Source organism: Entelurus aequoreus, linkage group LG13 (assembly GCF_033978785.1).
Source record: "Entelurus aequoreus isolate RoL-2023_Sb linkage group LG13, RoL_Eaeq_v1.1, whole genome shotgun sequence".
Classification (NCBI taxonomy): domain Eukaryota; kingdom Metazoa; phylum Chordata; class Actinopteri; order Syngnathiformes; family Syngnathidae; genus Entelurus; species Entelurus aequoreus.
Genome location: NC_084743.1, coordinates 15020696 through 15033088, shown reverse-complemented (window position 1 = coordinate 15033088; position 12393 = coordinate 15020696). Strand labels below are relative to the sequence as shown.

At 39.5% G+C, this 12393-nt stretch overlaps 1 protein-coding gene across 1 annotated transcript in view; it reads left to right on the top strand.

Moving 5' to 3' along the window:
- Positions 1-12393, top strand: part of thsd7ba (thrombospondin, type I, domain containing 7Ba) — a 517449-nt gene that overhangs the window by 501200 nt on the left and 3856 nt on the right. Inside the window, exons 25-27 of the mRNA XM_062067490.1 lie at positions 4076-4171; positions 6872-6954; positions 11655-11844. Of these exons, the coding sequence (XP_061923474.1) occupies positions 4076-4171; positions 6872-6954; positions 11655-11844 (369 nt within the window). The remainder of the gene's footprint in view (positions 1-4075; positions 4172-6871; positions 6955-11654; positions 11845-12393) is intronic.

Below are 12393 nucleotides of genomic sequence, written 5' to 3'. Positions count from 1 at the left end.
AAAGTGTTTGTAAAATACTTCAAAAAGAGGTCCATAAAATAGTTCAAAAAGTGTTTGTAAAATACTTCAAAAAGAGGTCCATAAAATAGTTCAAAAAGTGTTTGTAAAATACTTCAAAAAGAGGTCCATAAAATAGTTCAAAAAGTGTTTGTAAAATACTTCAAAAAGAGGTCCATAAAATAGTTCAAAAAGAGTTCGTAAAATACCTCAAAAAGAGGTCCATAAAATAGTTCAAAAAGAGTTAGTAAAATACTTCAAAAAGAGGTCCATAAAATAGTTCAAAAAGAATTCGTAAAATACTTCAAAAAGAGGTCCATGAAATAGTTCAAAAAGAGTTCGTCTGAAAATTGGGCAGATCCTGTCATCTCTCCGCTTTGAAGTCCTTGGACCAGAACAAAATCCTTCTTTTGATTACCATACATGAGAGAAAACAGACAACCCTTCATGTTGCTCTCCCCCTTACCCAGTGGAGTTTTACCAGCATTCTTCTTGGTAGGTTTCAAAGACAGCTCCCGTCCCCCAGCTAGGGACTCACTTCAACACAAAGTATTGTGATCATTTAGATAGAATAATTTTGACAGTTTCAGTTGGAAAAATTAATTAATTGTATCATTTTTCTTTTAATAAAAAAATGAAAACGGGTCCCACAGACCCGAACACCACACAAGAATAGAGCGCTCCCATTAGCTGCGGTGTTAGCCACCTCATACTTGCTGTATTTTACGATTTAGAATGCATTAAAAAAAAAGTGTCTTCCATGAGGATTGTGAATGATTGGCAATAATAAAAATAAAAAAGTGCGGTTCCCCTTTAAGTCGCGAATTACTAACAAGATGGATTTTTCCGTGATACCTTTTTTAATTTTATTTTTTGTGTGGTTAAGACGCAGCACCGGGCTTTCTGCTCCGCCGCTCCCAGTCTGTGGAACGCTCTCCCTGACCACCTGAGGGCACCACAGACTGTGGATGCTTTTAAAAAAGGCTTAAAAACCCTTCTTTTTTTTTAAAAAAAAAAGGCTTTTTTTAGATATATGCATACTAGTTTTAGCTATTTGGCTGTTTTTATTCTTATTTATTTTTTATTATCTATTTATTTTATTTGTATTTTTAATACACTGTAGCACTTTGAGGTTGTTTACTCAATGTAAAGTGCTTTTTACAAATAAAATCTATTATTATTATTATTATTATTGGTTGCGTGAAAGGGAACAGGGAAGGTCCACACTTGAATGACGGGCGGTTGCACCTCATTTTTTTCACCGAATCAAATGAGAGAATAGTGATCTAAGTGTTGTTTTTCCTGTTTGATCAAATAATCTTGCCCTTTTCCTCTCGCTGCACCTCAATGTTCCGAATAACCCGCATTCTTCCTCACTAATTAGCCACTCTTAACTAAAAAATGTCAAGTACTTGGCATTTCACTTAATGCCACCCGTCTCGTTAAATCTGGCATTTTTTATCTGATCTTTATTCAATGGTTTTTTTTTGTGCTTGATGATGATAGTTATTATTTCTGTGTTTCCACTAAAAACTCTCATGTCCCCCCCGCGGTGCAAAAAAATGAGTCTCTAATGCAGGGGTGTCAAACTTGTTTATACACATCAGTTATGGCCGCTTGTAACGGTGATTAATATATGAATTTGCTTCTGCATTTGATTATTTTGCATATATTTTTATCTCTATATTTCACAGTAAAAAAAATTGGCAACAAAGTCAACAAAATATACAATAAATGTTTTTTTAACAGGGAAAAAAAGGCAGCTTAGAAGCCAGAATTTGACAGTAAAAGTCACAATGGTTCTTACAACATACGTAAGAACTTTCTGGCAACTGAGCTGCCAATTTTTTACCGTAATGATGTGGCGGGCCACCTTAAATATTGCAGCATGTGACATAAAATAATTTGGCAGGCCCCTTAGATTAATTTGGCATGTGACATAAAATGAAGTGACAGAGCCACGTAAAATATTGCAGTATACAACATAAAATAATTTGGCAGGCCGCTTCAATTAATTGGCATATGACATAAAATTACGTAAATGAATCGTCATATGACAAAATGATGTGGCGGGCGACTTTAAATATTGCAGCACATGACATAAAATAATTTGGCGGGCCACATAAATTAATTGTCATATGACAAAATGATATGGCGGGCCACTTTAAATATTGCAGCTTGTGACATAAAATAATTTGACGGGCCATTTCAATTAATTCGGCACATGACATAAAATGATGTGGCACGCAATATAAATTAAAGCAGCACATGACATAAAATGACGTGAGGGGCCACATAAATGAATCGTCATATGACAAATTGATGTAGTGGGCCACAATAAATATTGCAGCATGTGACATAAAATAATTTTGCGGGCCACTTAGATTAATTTGGCATATGACACAAAATGAAGTGGCAGAGCCACATAAAATATTGCAGTATACAACATAAAATAATTTGGCGGGCCACTTCAAGTAATTGGCATATGACATAAAATTACGTAAATGAATCGTCATATGACAAAATGATGTAGCGGGCCAATTTAAATATTGCAGCACGTGACATAAAATAATTTGGCGGGCCACATAAATTAATTGTCATATGACAAAATGATATGGCGGGCCACGATAAATATTGCAGCATGTGACATAAAATAATTTGGCGGGCCACTTCAATTAATCGGCATATGACATAAAGTTACGTCAATGAATCGTCATACGACAAAATGATGTGGCGGGCCACTTTAAATATTGCAGCATGTGACATAAAATAATTTGACGGGCCATTTCAATTAATTCGGCACATGACATAAAATGATGTGGCACGCAATATAAATTAAAGCAGCACATGACATAAAATGACGTGAGGGGCCACGTAAATGAATCGTCATATGACAAATTGATGTAGTGGGCTACTTTAAATATTGCAGCATGTGACATAAAATAATTTTGCGGGCCACTTAGATTAATTTGGCATATGACACAAAATGAAGTGGCAGAGCCACATAAAATATTGCAGTATACAACATAAAATAATTTGGCGGGCCAATCCAATTAATTGGCATATGATATAAAATTACGTAAATGAATCGTCATATGACAAAATGATGTAGCGGGCCACTTTAAATATTGCAGCATGTGACATAAAATAATTTGGCAGGCCCCTTCGATTAATTTGGCATATGACATAAAATGATATGGCAGAGCCACATAAAATATTGCAGTGTACAACATAAGATAATTCGGCGGGCCACTTCAATTAATTCGGCATATGACATAAAATGACGTGGCGCGCAATGTAAATTAAAGCAACATATGACATAAAATGATGTGAGGGGCCACATAAATTAATCCGCATATGACAAATTGATGTGGCAGGCCACTTTAAATATTGCAGCATATGACATAAAATAATTTGGCAGGGCCCTTAGATTAATTTGGCATATGACATAAAATGATATGGCAGAGCCACATAAAATATTGCAGTGTACAACATAAAATAATTTGGCGGGCCACTTCAATTAATCGGCATATGACATAAAATGACGTAAATGAATTGTCATATGACAAATGAGGTGGCGGGCCACTTTAAATATTGCAGCATGTGACATAAAATAATTTGGCGGGCCACTTCAATTAATTCAGCATATGACATAAAATGACGTAGCGTGCAATATAAATTAAAGCAACATATGACATAAAATGACGTGAGGGGCCACGTAAATTAATCGCCATATGACAAATTGATGTGGCAGGCCACGTGAAATATTGCAGCATATGACATAAAATAATTTGGTGTGCAACTTTAATGAATTCACCATATGACATAAAAATGACGTAGCGCGCAATATAAATTAAAGCAACATATGACATACAATGACGTCAGGGGCCACGTAAATTAATCGGCATACGACAAAAAATGATGCGGCATGGCCGAATAAAATGAGGCATTGTTTACACCTGTGTCCTGAACTATTATGTGTGGGTAGCGCAGGGCCGGTGAATCCCCTTCGGAGCCTGACAACGGGGCCGCGTGGTCGATAGCAGCCGCTAATGAGCATGGTCTGCTTGTGCCACAGGAGGCCAATGCCACAGTTACCAGTGGAGGACGGGAGGATGGAGCAATAACGAGAGAGCGGTGTGGTGTCAGCGCTCAGACGGACTCATTGTCACAGGTGAACAGTCCGTCCTTCAAAATGTGCATGCAAGTATGAATATGTCAGTGTTGGTGCCAAACACCACCGTGTCTGCAAGTGCATCAATATGCATAATCAAGGGTTTGCATAGTCTTTATATACACATATATATATATATATATATATATATATATATATATATATATATATATATATATATATATATATATATATATATATATATATATATATATATATATATATATATATATATATATATATATATATATATATATATATGTATATATATATATATATATAGACATATATATATGTATATATATATATATATATATATATATATATATATATATATATATATATATATATATATATATATATGTCTATATATATATATATATATATATATATATATATATATATATATATATATATATATATATATATATATATATATATATATATATATATATATATATAGATATATCTATATATATATATATATGTGTGTACATATCATAATAATATAGTGAAATATATAATCAATAATTACTACAATTGGACATTAAAAGTATGTTATATACTTCCGGGACGACCTTCTTAAAGTTTTGTAATCAATACCAAAATATCAAGCAGCTAAAATGCGCCATACATGGATAAGTGTGGAGAGTGTTTACCGTCATGCATTGTAATAGTTTTACATTCTTAATGGTGAATTGTCATTTTTTATAATATCCACAAAGTGTTTGTGTTGGTTGGATTTTTTTTCCTTTTTTTTAATTTTTTTATTTTTTTTTTTAGCACTATGACTAGGGAATGTTTTTTGCATCGGGTCATATAAGTACATGCCAAAATCCGCATGCATGATGGGCAACTTTTTTTTTTTACTTATTGTGTGCTGGACACTTTACTTTGTTGAAATAATTGTATACATCATCAAGTAAAAATAGTTCCACATTGTTGGCATATACTTATATGACCCGATGGAAACAACCTTCCCTAGTCATAGTGCTAAAAAATGTTTTTAAAAAATAAAATAAAAGGGAAAAAAATCCAACCAACACAAAATGTCAACACACACATTATCACACATAACACTACCTGCGCACTGAACTTTGTGGATATTATTTTAAAAAATGTCAATTCACCATAGTTATTGTGTGTACTTTACTTTGTTGAAATAATTGTATGCAGCATTCAATATTACCAATTGAATACATCATCCAGTAAAAAATAGTTCCACATTGTTGGCATATACTTATATGACCCGATGGAAACAACCTTCCCTAGTCATAGTGCTATAAAAAAAATTAAAAAAAATAAATAAAATAAAAGGGAAAAAAAATCCAACCAACACAAAATGTCAACACACATTATCACAAATAACACTACCTGCGCACTGAACTTTGTGGAAATTATTTTAAAAATGTCAATTCACCATAGTTATTGTGTGCTAGACACTTTACTTTGTTGAAATAATTGTATGCAGCATTCAATATTACCAATTTGATACGTCATCCAGTAAAAAATAGTTCCACATTGTTGGCATATACTTATATGACCCGATGGAAACAACCTTCCCTAGTCATAGTGCTAAAAAATGTTTTTAAAAAATAAAATAAAAGGGAAAAAAATCCAACCAACACAAAATGTCAACACACACATTATCACAAATAACACTAGACACTTTACTTTGTTGAAATAGTTGTATGCAGCATTCAATATTACCAATTTGATACATCATCCAGTATAAATAGTTCCACATTGTTATATTGTATATGACCCGATGGAAACAACCTTCCCTAGTCATAATTCTAAAAAAAAAAAAAAAAAGGGCGGGGAAATCCAACCAACACAAAATGACGACACACACATCATCACACATAACACAACCTGCTCACTGAACTTTGTGGATATTATTTTAAAAAATTCAATTCACCATAAAAAATGTAAAACCCTTACAATTCCATTCGGAGAATAGTGAAATGTCACGGACCTGAAATCCTTGCGTTGTCCACTTGATGGCGACAAAACGGCCGCATTGAAGGCAGCCTTTTAAAATGAATGCAATCATTTATTATTGCGTTTCGCGGGCCAAATTGAATTACAAACTAAACCCGCGTTATTTCATCTTCTCCAGCAAAATCCGATACATCCATTCCGGAACGTCTTCACGGCGCTCACACGTCCTCCACAGCGGCGCACGTGAAGGCGAATTTCAGAATTTACCACCTTATCTGATGTGACTGTTCTCATGCGCGGGCCTCCATCGATTTCTCCCCCTTCCTCTTAGCATAAGTAATCAATAAGCCAGAAGGCCGAGCTGGGAGACTTTCAATCCATATAAATATAATCATGCATTTGTATGTGTGGGAAGAGAAAGCAGGCGTGGAAGAAACGGAACAAAGGCAGCGGGCGCTGTGGGAACGAGAGCTTAGGGTGAGCTCAGCGTGCTGTAAATAGAAGCCGGACGTGATCTTATCGCTTTAAAGAAAGTGTTTCTGGCCACCAGGAATAACCTCCTTCCCCTCGGGGGGGAAGCCCAACACCGCTTTGATATTTTGACATGCAATTTTCCTACTTGGAATTAAAATGTTCACAGATTGATCATGCACCTTGATGGGCGACTAAGCCCATTAATCAGTGGTGGCACCACATTAATTTAGTGATCGATGAGTGAAGGCACTGAAGTGAAAACCCTTCTTTTTTCCCATCCAGGGGGGTGTTTCCCGCAGAAAAGGCCGAGCGTGATCCAGCACTGCCATCCGCCGTGCACCAAACCCTTCTCTCGCTGCGCCTCGGTGAGACCCCCGATCGGTTCAAATGGACTCTGAGCGATGACATGTTGAATTTGCGAGAACGGGTCGTAAAGTGTAATCGTGTTAACGCCAATAAACGCCGGCTGGGCGCCGGGATGCGGCCGCACCTTCGGGGCCGAAGGTGCAGGGACTGCATACAAATCTCGGAGCGATCAGGGGCACGAGGCCGACGTTTTGCCGCCCCCTCGCTGTAGGACGCGTGCAACTACCACACCAACAGTTTCACCATGGAGGGTGGATAGGGCAGGAGTAGTATTCACAATCCATCTTCTTCCACTTATCCGAGGTCGGGTTGCGGAGGCAGCAGCCTAAGCAAGGACTCCAGACTTCCCTCTCCCCAGTCACTTCGTCCAGCTCTTCCCGGGGGAACCAGAGGCGTTCCCAGGCCAGCCGGAAGACATATCAATCAATCAATCAATCAATCAATCAATGTTTATTTATATGGCCCTAAATCACAAGTGTCTCAAAGGGCTGCACAGAGCCCACATAAGGGCAAGGAAAAACTCACAACCCCAATGGGACGTCGATGTGAATGACTAAGAGAAACCTTGGAGAGGACCGCATATGTGGGTAACCCCCCCCCCCCCCTAGGGGAGACCGGATGCAATGGACGTCGAGTGGGTCTGACATAATATTGTGAAAGTCCAGTCCATAGTAGATCTAACATAATAGTGAGAGTCCAGTCCATAGTGGATCTAACATAATAGTGAGAGTCCAGTCCATAGTGGATCTAACATAATAGTGAGAGTCCAGTCCATATTGGATCTAACATAATAGTGAGAGTCCAGTCCATAGTGGATCTAACATAATAGTGAGAGTCCAGTCCATAGTGGATCTAACATAATAGTGAGAGTCCAGTCCATATTGGATCTAACATAATAGTGAGAGTCCAGTCCATAGTGGATCTAACATAATATTGTGAAAGTCCAGTCCATAGTAGATCTAATATAATAGTGAGAGTCCAGTCCATAGTGGATCTAACATAATAGTGAGAGTCCAGTCGATAGTGGATCTAACATAATATTGTGAAAGTCCAGTCCATAGTAGATCTAATATAATAGTGAGAGTCCAGTCCATAGTGGATCTAACATAATAGTGACAGTCCAGTCCATAGTGGATCTAACATAATAGTGAGAGTCCAGTCCATAGTGGATCTAACATAATATTGTGAAAGTCCAGTCTATAGTAGATCTAATATAATAGTGAGAGTCCAGTCCATAGTGGATCTAACATAATAGTGACAGTCCAGTCCATAGTGGATCTAACATAATAGTGAGAGTCCAGTCCATAGTGGATCTAACATGATAGTGTGAGTCCAGTCCATAGTGGATCTAACATAATAGTGAGAGTCCAGTCCATAGTGGATCTAACATAATAGTGAGAGTCCAGTCCATAGTGGATCTAACATAATATTGTGAAAGTCCAGTCCATAGTAGATCTAATATAATAGTGAGAGTCCAGTCCATAGTGGATCTAACATAATAGTGAGAGTCCAGTCCATAGTGGATCTAACATAATAGTGAGAGTCCACTCCATAGTGGATCTAACATAATAGTGAGAGTCCAGTCCATAGTGGATCTAACATAATATTGTGAGAGTCCAGTCCATAGTGAATCTAACATAAGTGTGAGAGTCCAGTCCATAGTGGGCCCAGAAGGAGACCATCTCGAGTGGAGGCGGGTCAGCAGAGCAGAGATGTCCCCAACCGATGCACAGGCGAGCGGTCCACCCCGGGTCCCGACTCTGGACAGCCAACACTTTATCCATGGCCACCGGACTTGTGTCCCCTGCCCCTCCACAGGGGAGAAGGGGGCAGAGGAGAAAAGAAAAGAAACGGCAGATCAACTGGTCTAAAAAGGGGGTCTATTTAAAGGCTAGAGTATACAAATGAGTTTTAAGATGGGACTTAAATGCTTCATAGTCATAGGATATAGTCTTCCCAATGTGTCCTGGGTCTTCCCTGTGCCGTCTACCGGTCGGACGTGCCCTAAACACCTCCCTATGGAGGCGTTCGGTTGGCATCCTGACCAAATGCCCGAACCCCCTCGCCTGGCTCCTCTCGAAGTGGAGGAGCAGGATGATTCAGGATGCTTTATTATTGTCCATTCTTTAACATGTACAAGACACATAAGAACTGAAATTACATTTTCGGCACAGTCCCACTAAGAGCAGACATGCGTTACAGGGAGACAAGAACAGGACCGCTAACGGATCAGCCACTTACGGCGCTCCTTAAGAAAGGTGGGAAAAAGGTGATATTGGGAAAGCTGGGGAAGAGTAAAAAATATCAGTCAAAGGCTGGACCCTCGGGAGGGGGTCCAGACTGAGTCCAAGGGAAAACACCTAATTTGCCATAGCACACATAAACAAATTACATTTAATCACAACAACTTGCAACAGAGGGGGGGTGAAGTTGGGACCCTGGAGGTCGACTGCTGCTATGAAGCGCTGCCAGCCGTCCATCACCCCGAAGGGGAATCAAGCGGTGGTGAAGGTGTTAGGTGGGGGTGGGGTGTGTGTTTGTGTATATGCCCATTGTCTTTGGGTGTAGTGGTGTTGTGTCCATAGGCCCGGGGCCATTCTGCATGCAATGCAAGCAAAGTTCGACTTCCAGGTGTCGTTGAGGAGGGAGGGAGGTCAAAGGTGTCCATCTTTGAGATGTTTTCAGAACAGCCTGCTCCTGTTGTTGCAGCGTCAAGGCCATTCGAGGGAGTCAAATCGTAGATTAGGATTTTTGTTTTTCCGCGAGCAGACATTACAATGGCTTGTCTGTTCTATTCGTCCATGTTGGCTCTCATATCCAATTTTTGTCTTTCAACAAGCTTCTCCATGATGTGATCCATCTTGCGATTCAGTTCAGAAATCGCCCCAGACAGAAGCGGCTTTACTTTGAGCTCCTCCCGGACGGCAGAGCTTCTCACCCTATCTCTAAGGGAGAGCCCCGCCACCCGGCGGAGGAAACTCATTTCGGCCGCTTGTACTCGTGATCTTGTCCTTTCGGTCATAACCCAAAGCTCATGACCATAGGTGAGGATGGGAACGTAGATCTACCGGTAAATTGAGAGCTTTGCCTTGCGGCTCAGCTTCTTCTTCACCACAACAGATCGATACAGCGTCCGCATTACTGAAGACGCCGCACCGATCCGCCTGTCGATCTCACGATCCACTCTTCCCTCGCTCGTGAACAAGACTCCGAGGTACTTGAACTCCTCCACTTGGGGCAGGGTCTCCTCCCCAACCCGGAGATGGCACTGCACCCTTTTCCTTTTCCTTTCCCTTTTTTCTTTTTTTGTGCATTCTAAATTGTAAATCAACATTAGCGAAAGTCAGCTTACAATGGAGCCAATGGGGGATCCTTTAGTCCGCCCACAAATCCCTCGAAACAACCGTCCAAATGCCGCCAACAATACTCCATTTACATGTCGTGACCTGAATATTAAGTAAGTATTAGCGATTTTGTTATTATAAGTGCTAACGCAGACGGAGCGCTAACTCGCTTATGCTGCTATATTGACATACTGAGCTGCTGCCTCACCCCTGAGCTGGTGAAAGTCAACTCTAGATCATTATTCATGCCTCTAGTCTAACCTAAATAGTAGAAGGTTTTGGACATAAACCGAGAAGTTGGTCAACTTTGACATCCAATTTCTATGGCGAGAAAAACACGAAAAGATGCTCAATTTCGGATTTAAAAAAAAAAAATTTATGATTAATTCTTCATCTAAACGGGAAGATATAAACATCCCATCTGTCGGCATCCCAGTGAGAGCAGACATTGTACAGTAAGTGATTGTTTTACTATGCTCCTAGTTTGTATATCTTGTGTAGCACTTCTGCTACATGATGCTTAGTGTTTCACTAAAGCTGCATCTGTTTGGCACTCAGCTTATAAAACTTGCAGATCATCCTCCTTATACTCAGGCTCAAAAATATAAGGTTCTGGATCATTAATTGTCCGAAAGTAGTCTTTGTTGTCCCTCAGGAAGTGTGCCCTGATTAGTAGTGTTGTTGTTGTTGAAGGGAAAAACGGATATGGCGAGAAAGACACACAAAGGCGCTCGTTTTGCGTTGTTCCTAAGGATTAAGATTAATTATTAATCTAAATGAGAAAATATAAACATCCCAGTGAGAGCAGACATTGTACAGTAAGTGTTTTATTAGGTTTGTATATCTTGTTTAGCACTTAGCAATACTGCTACATGATGCTTAGTGTTTCACTAATGCTGCATCTGTTTAGCACACAGCTTCTAAAACATGCAGATCATCCTCCTTATACTCAGGCTCAAAAATATAAGGTTCTGGATCATTAATTGTCCCAAAGTAGTCTTTGTTGTCTCTCATGAAGTCTGCCATGATTAGTAGTGTTGGTGTTGTTGTTGTTAAAGGAAAGGGTGAACGGTGTGATGATTCTGTGAAATTAATACGCCGTTGTATGTTTAAAATGAGCAGAATACATAAATATTCATCTTCATCTAAACGGGAAGATATAAACATCCCATCAGTCGGCATCCCAGTGAGAGCAGACATTGTAGAGTAAGTGATTGTTTTATTATGCTCCTTGTTTAGCACTTAGCAATACTGCTACATGATGCTTAGTGTTTCTCCAAAGGACCCCTGCTGTAAGGCATAGAGTGAATACTGTACATTATACTGTACCCCACCCCCCCACCCCCCCCATGCAGAGTGGAGTGTGTGGCTGTGAGAAGGGTTACACAGAAGTGATGACCACGCACGGCTTCCTGGACTACTGCACCAGAACACCGGGCGTGGACACCAGCAAGAAAGCTGACGTGAAAACCAACTCTGGAAGATCAAAACCATCCCAGGCCCGAGACCGGCACACAGAGTGGACCCTAAGACCTGTTGGCCCAGGTACTGATCTGGATGTGTACTGTTGTGTTTTCACTGGGATCATCAATGTGTGCTGTTTAAAACACAACTCTGGACTAACGTCTTCATTAGAGATGTCCCGATCAACATTCTTGGTCCGCAATCCTGATCCCAATTCCAGTCCCGAGCCGATAACAGATCACACAGCGGGTCTGGGTTAGTTTGTGCCTCGTTCCTCACTTCAACCGTGAGTGAATCAATCAATCAATCAATGTTTACTTATACAGCCTTAAATCACGAGTGTCTCAAAGGGCTGCACAAGCCACAACGTAATAGTGTGAGAGTCCAGTCCATAGTGGATCTAACATAATAGTGAGAGTCCAGTCCATAGTGGATCTAACATAATAGTGTGAGAGTCCAGTCCATAGTGGATCTAACATAATAGTGAGAGTCCAGTCCATAGTGGATCTAACTATAATAGTGTGAGAGTCAAGTCCATAGTGGATCTAACATAATAGTGAGAGTCCAGTCCATAGTGGATCTAACATAATAGTGAGAGTCCAGTCCATAGTGGATCTAACATAATAGTGT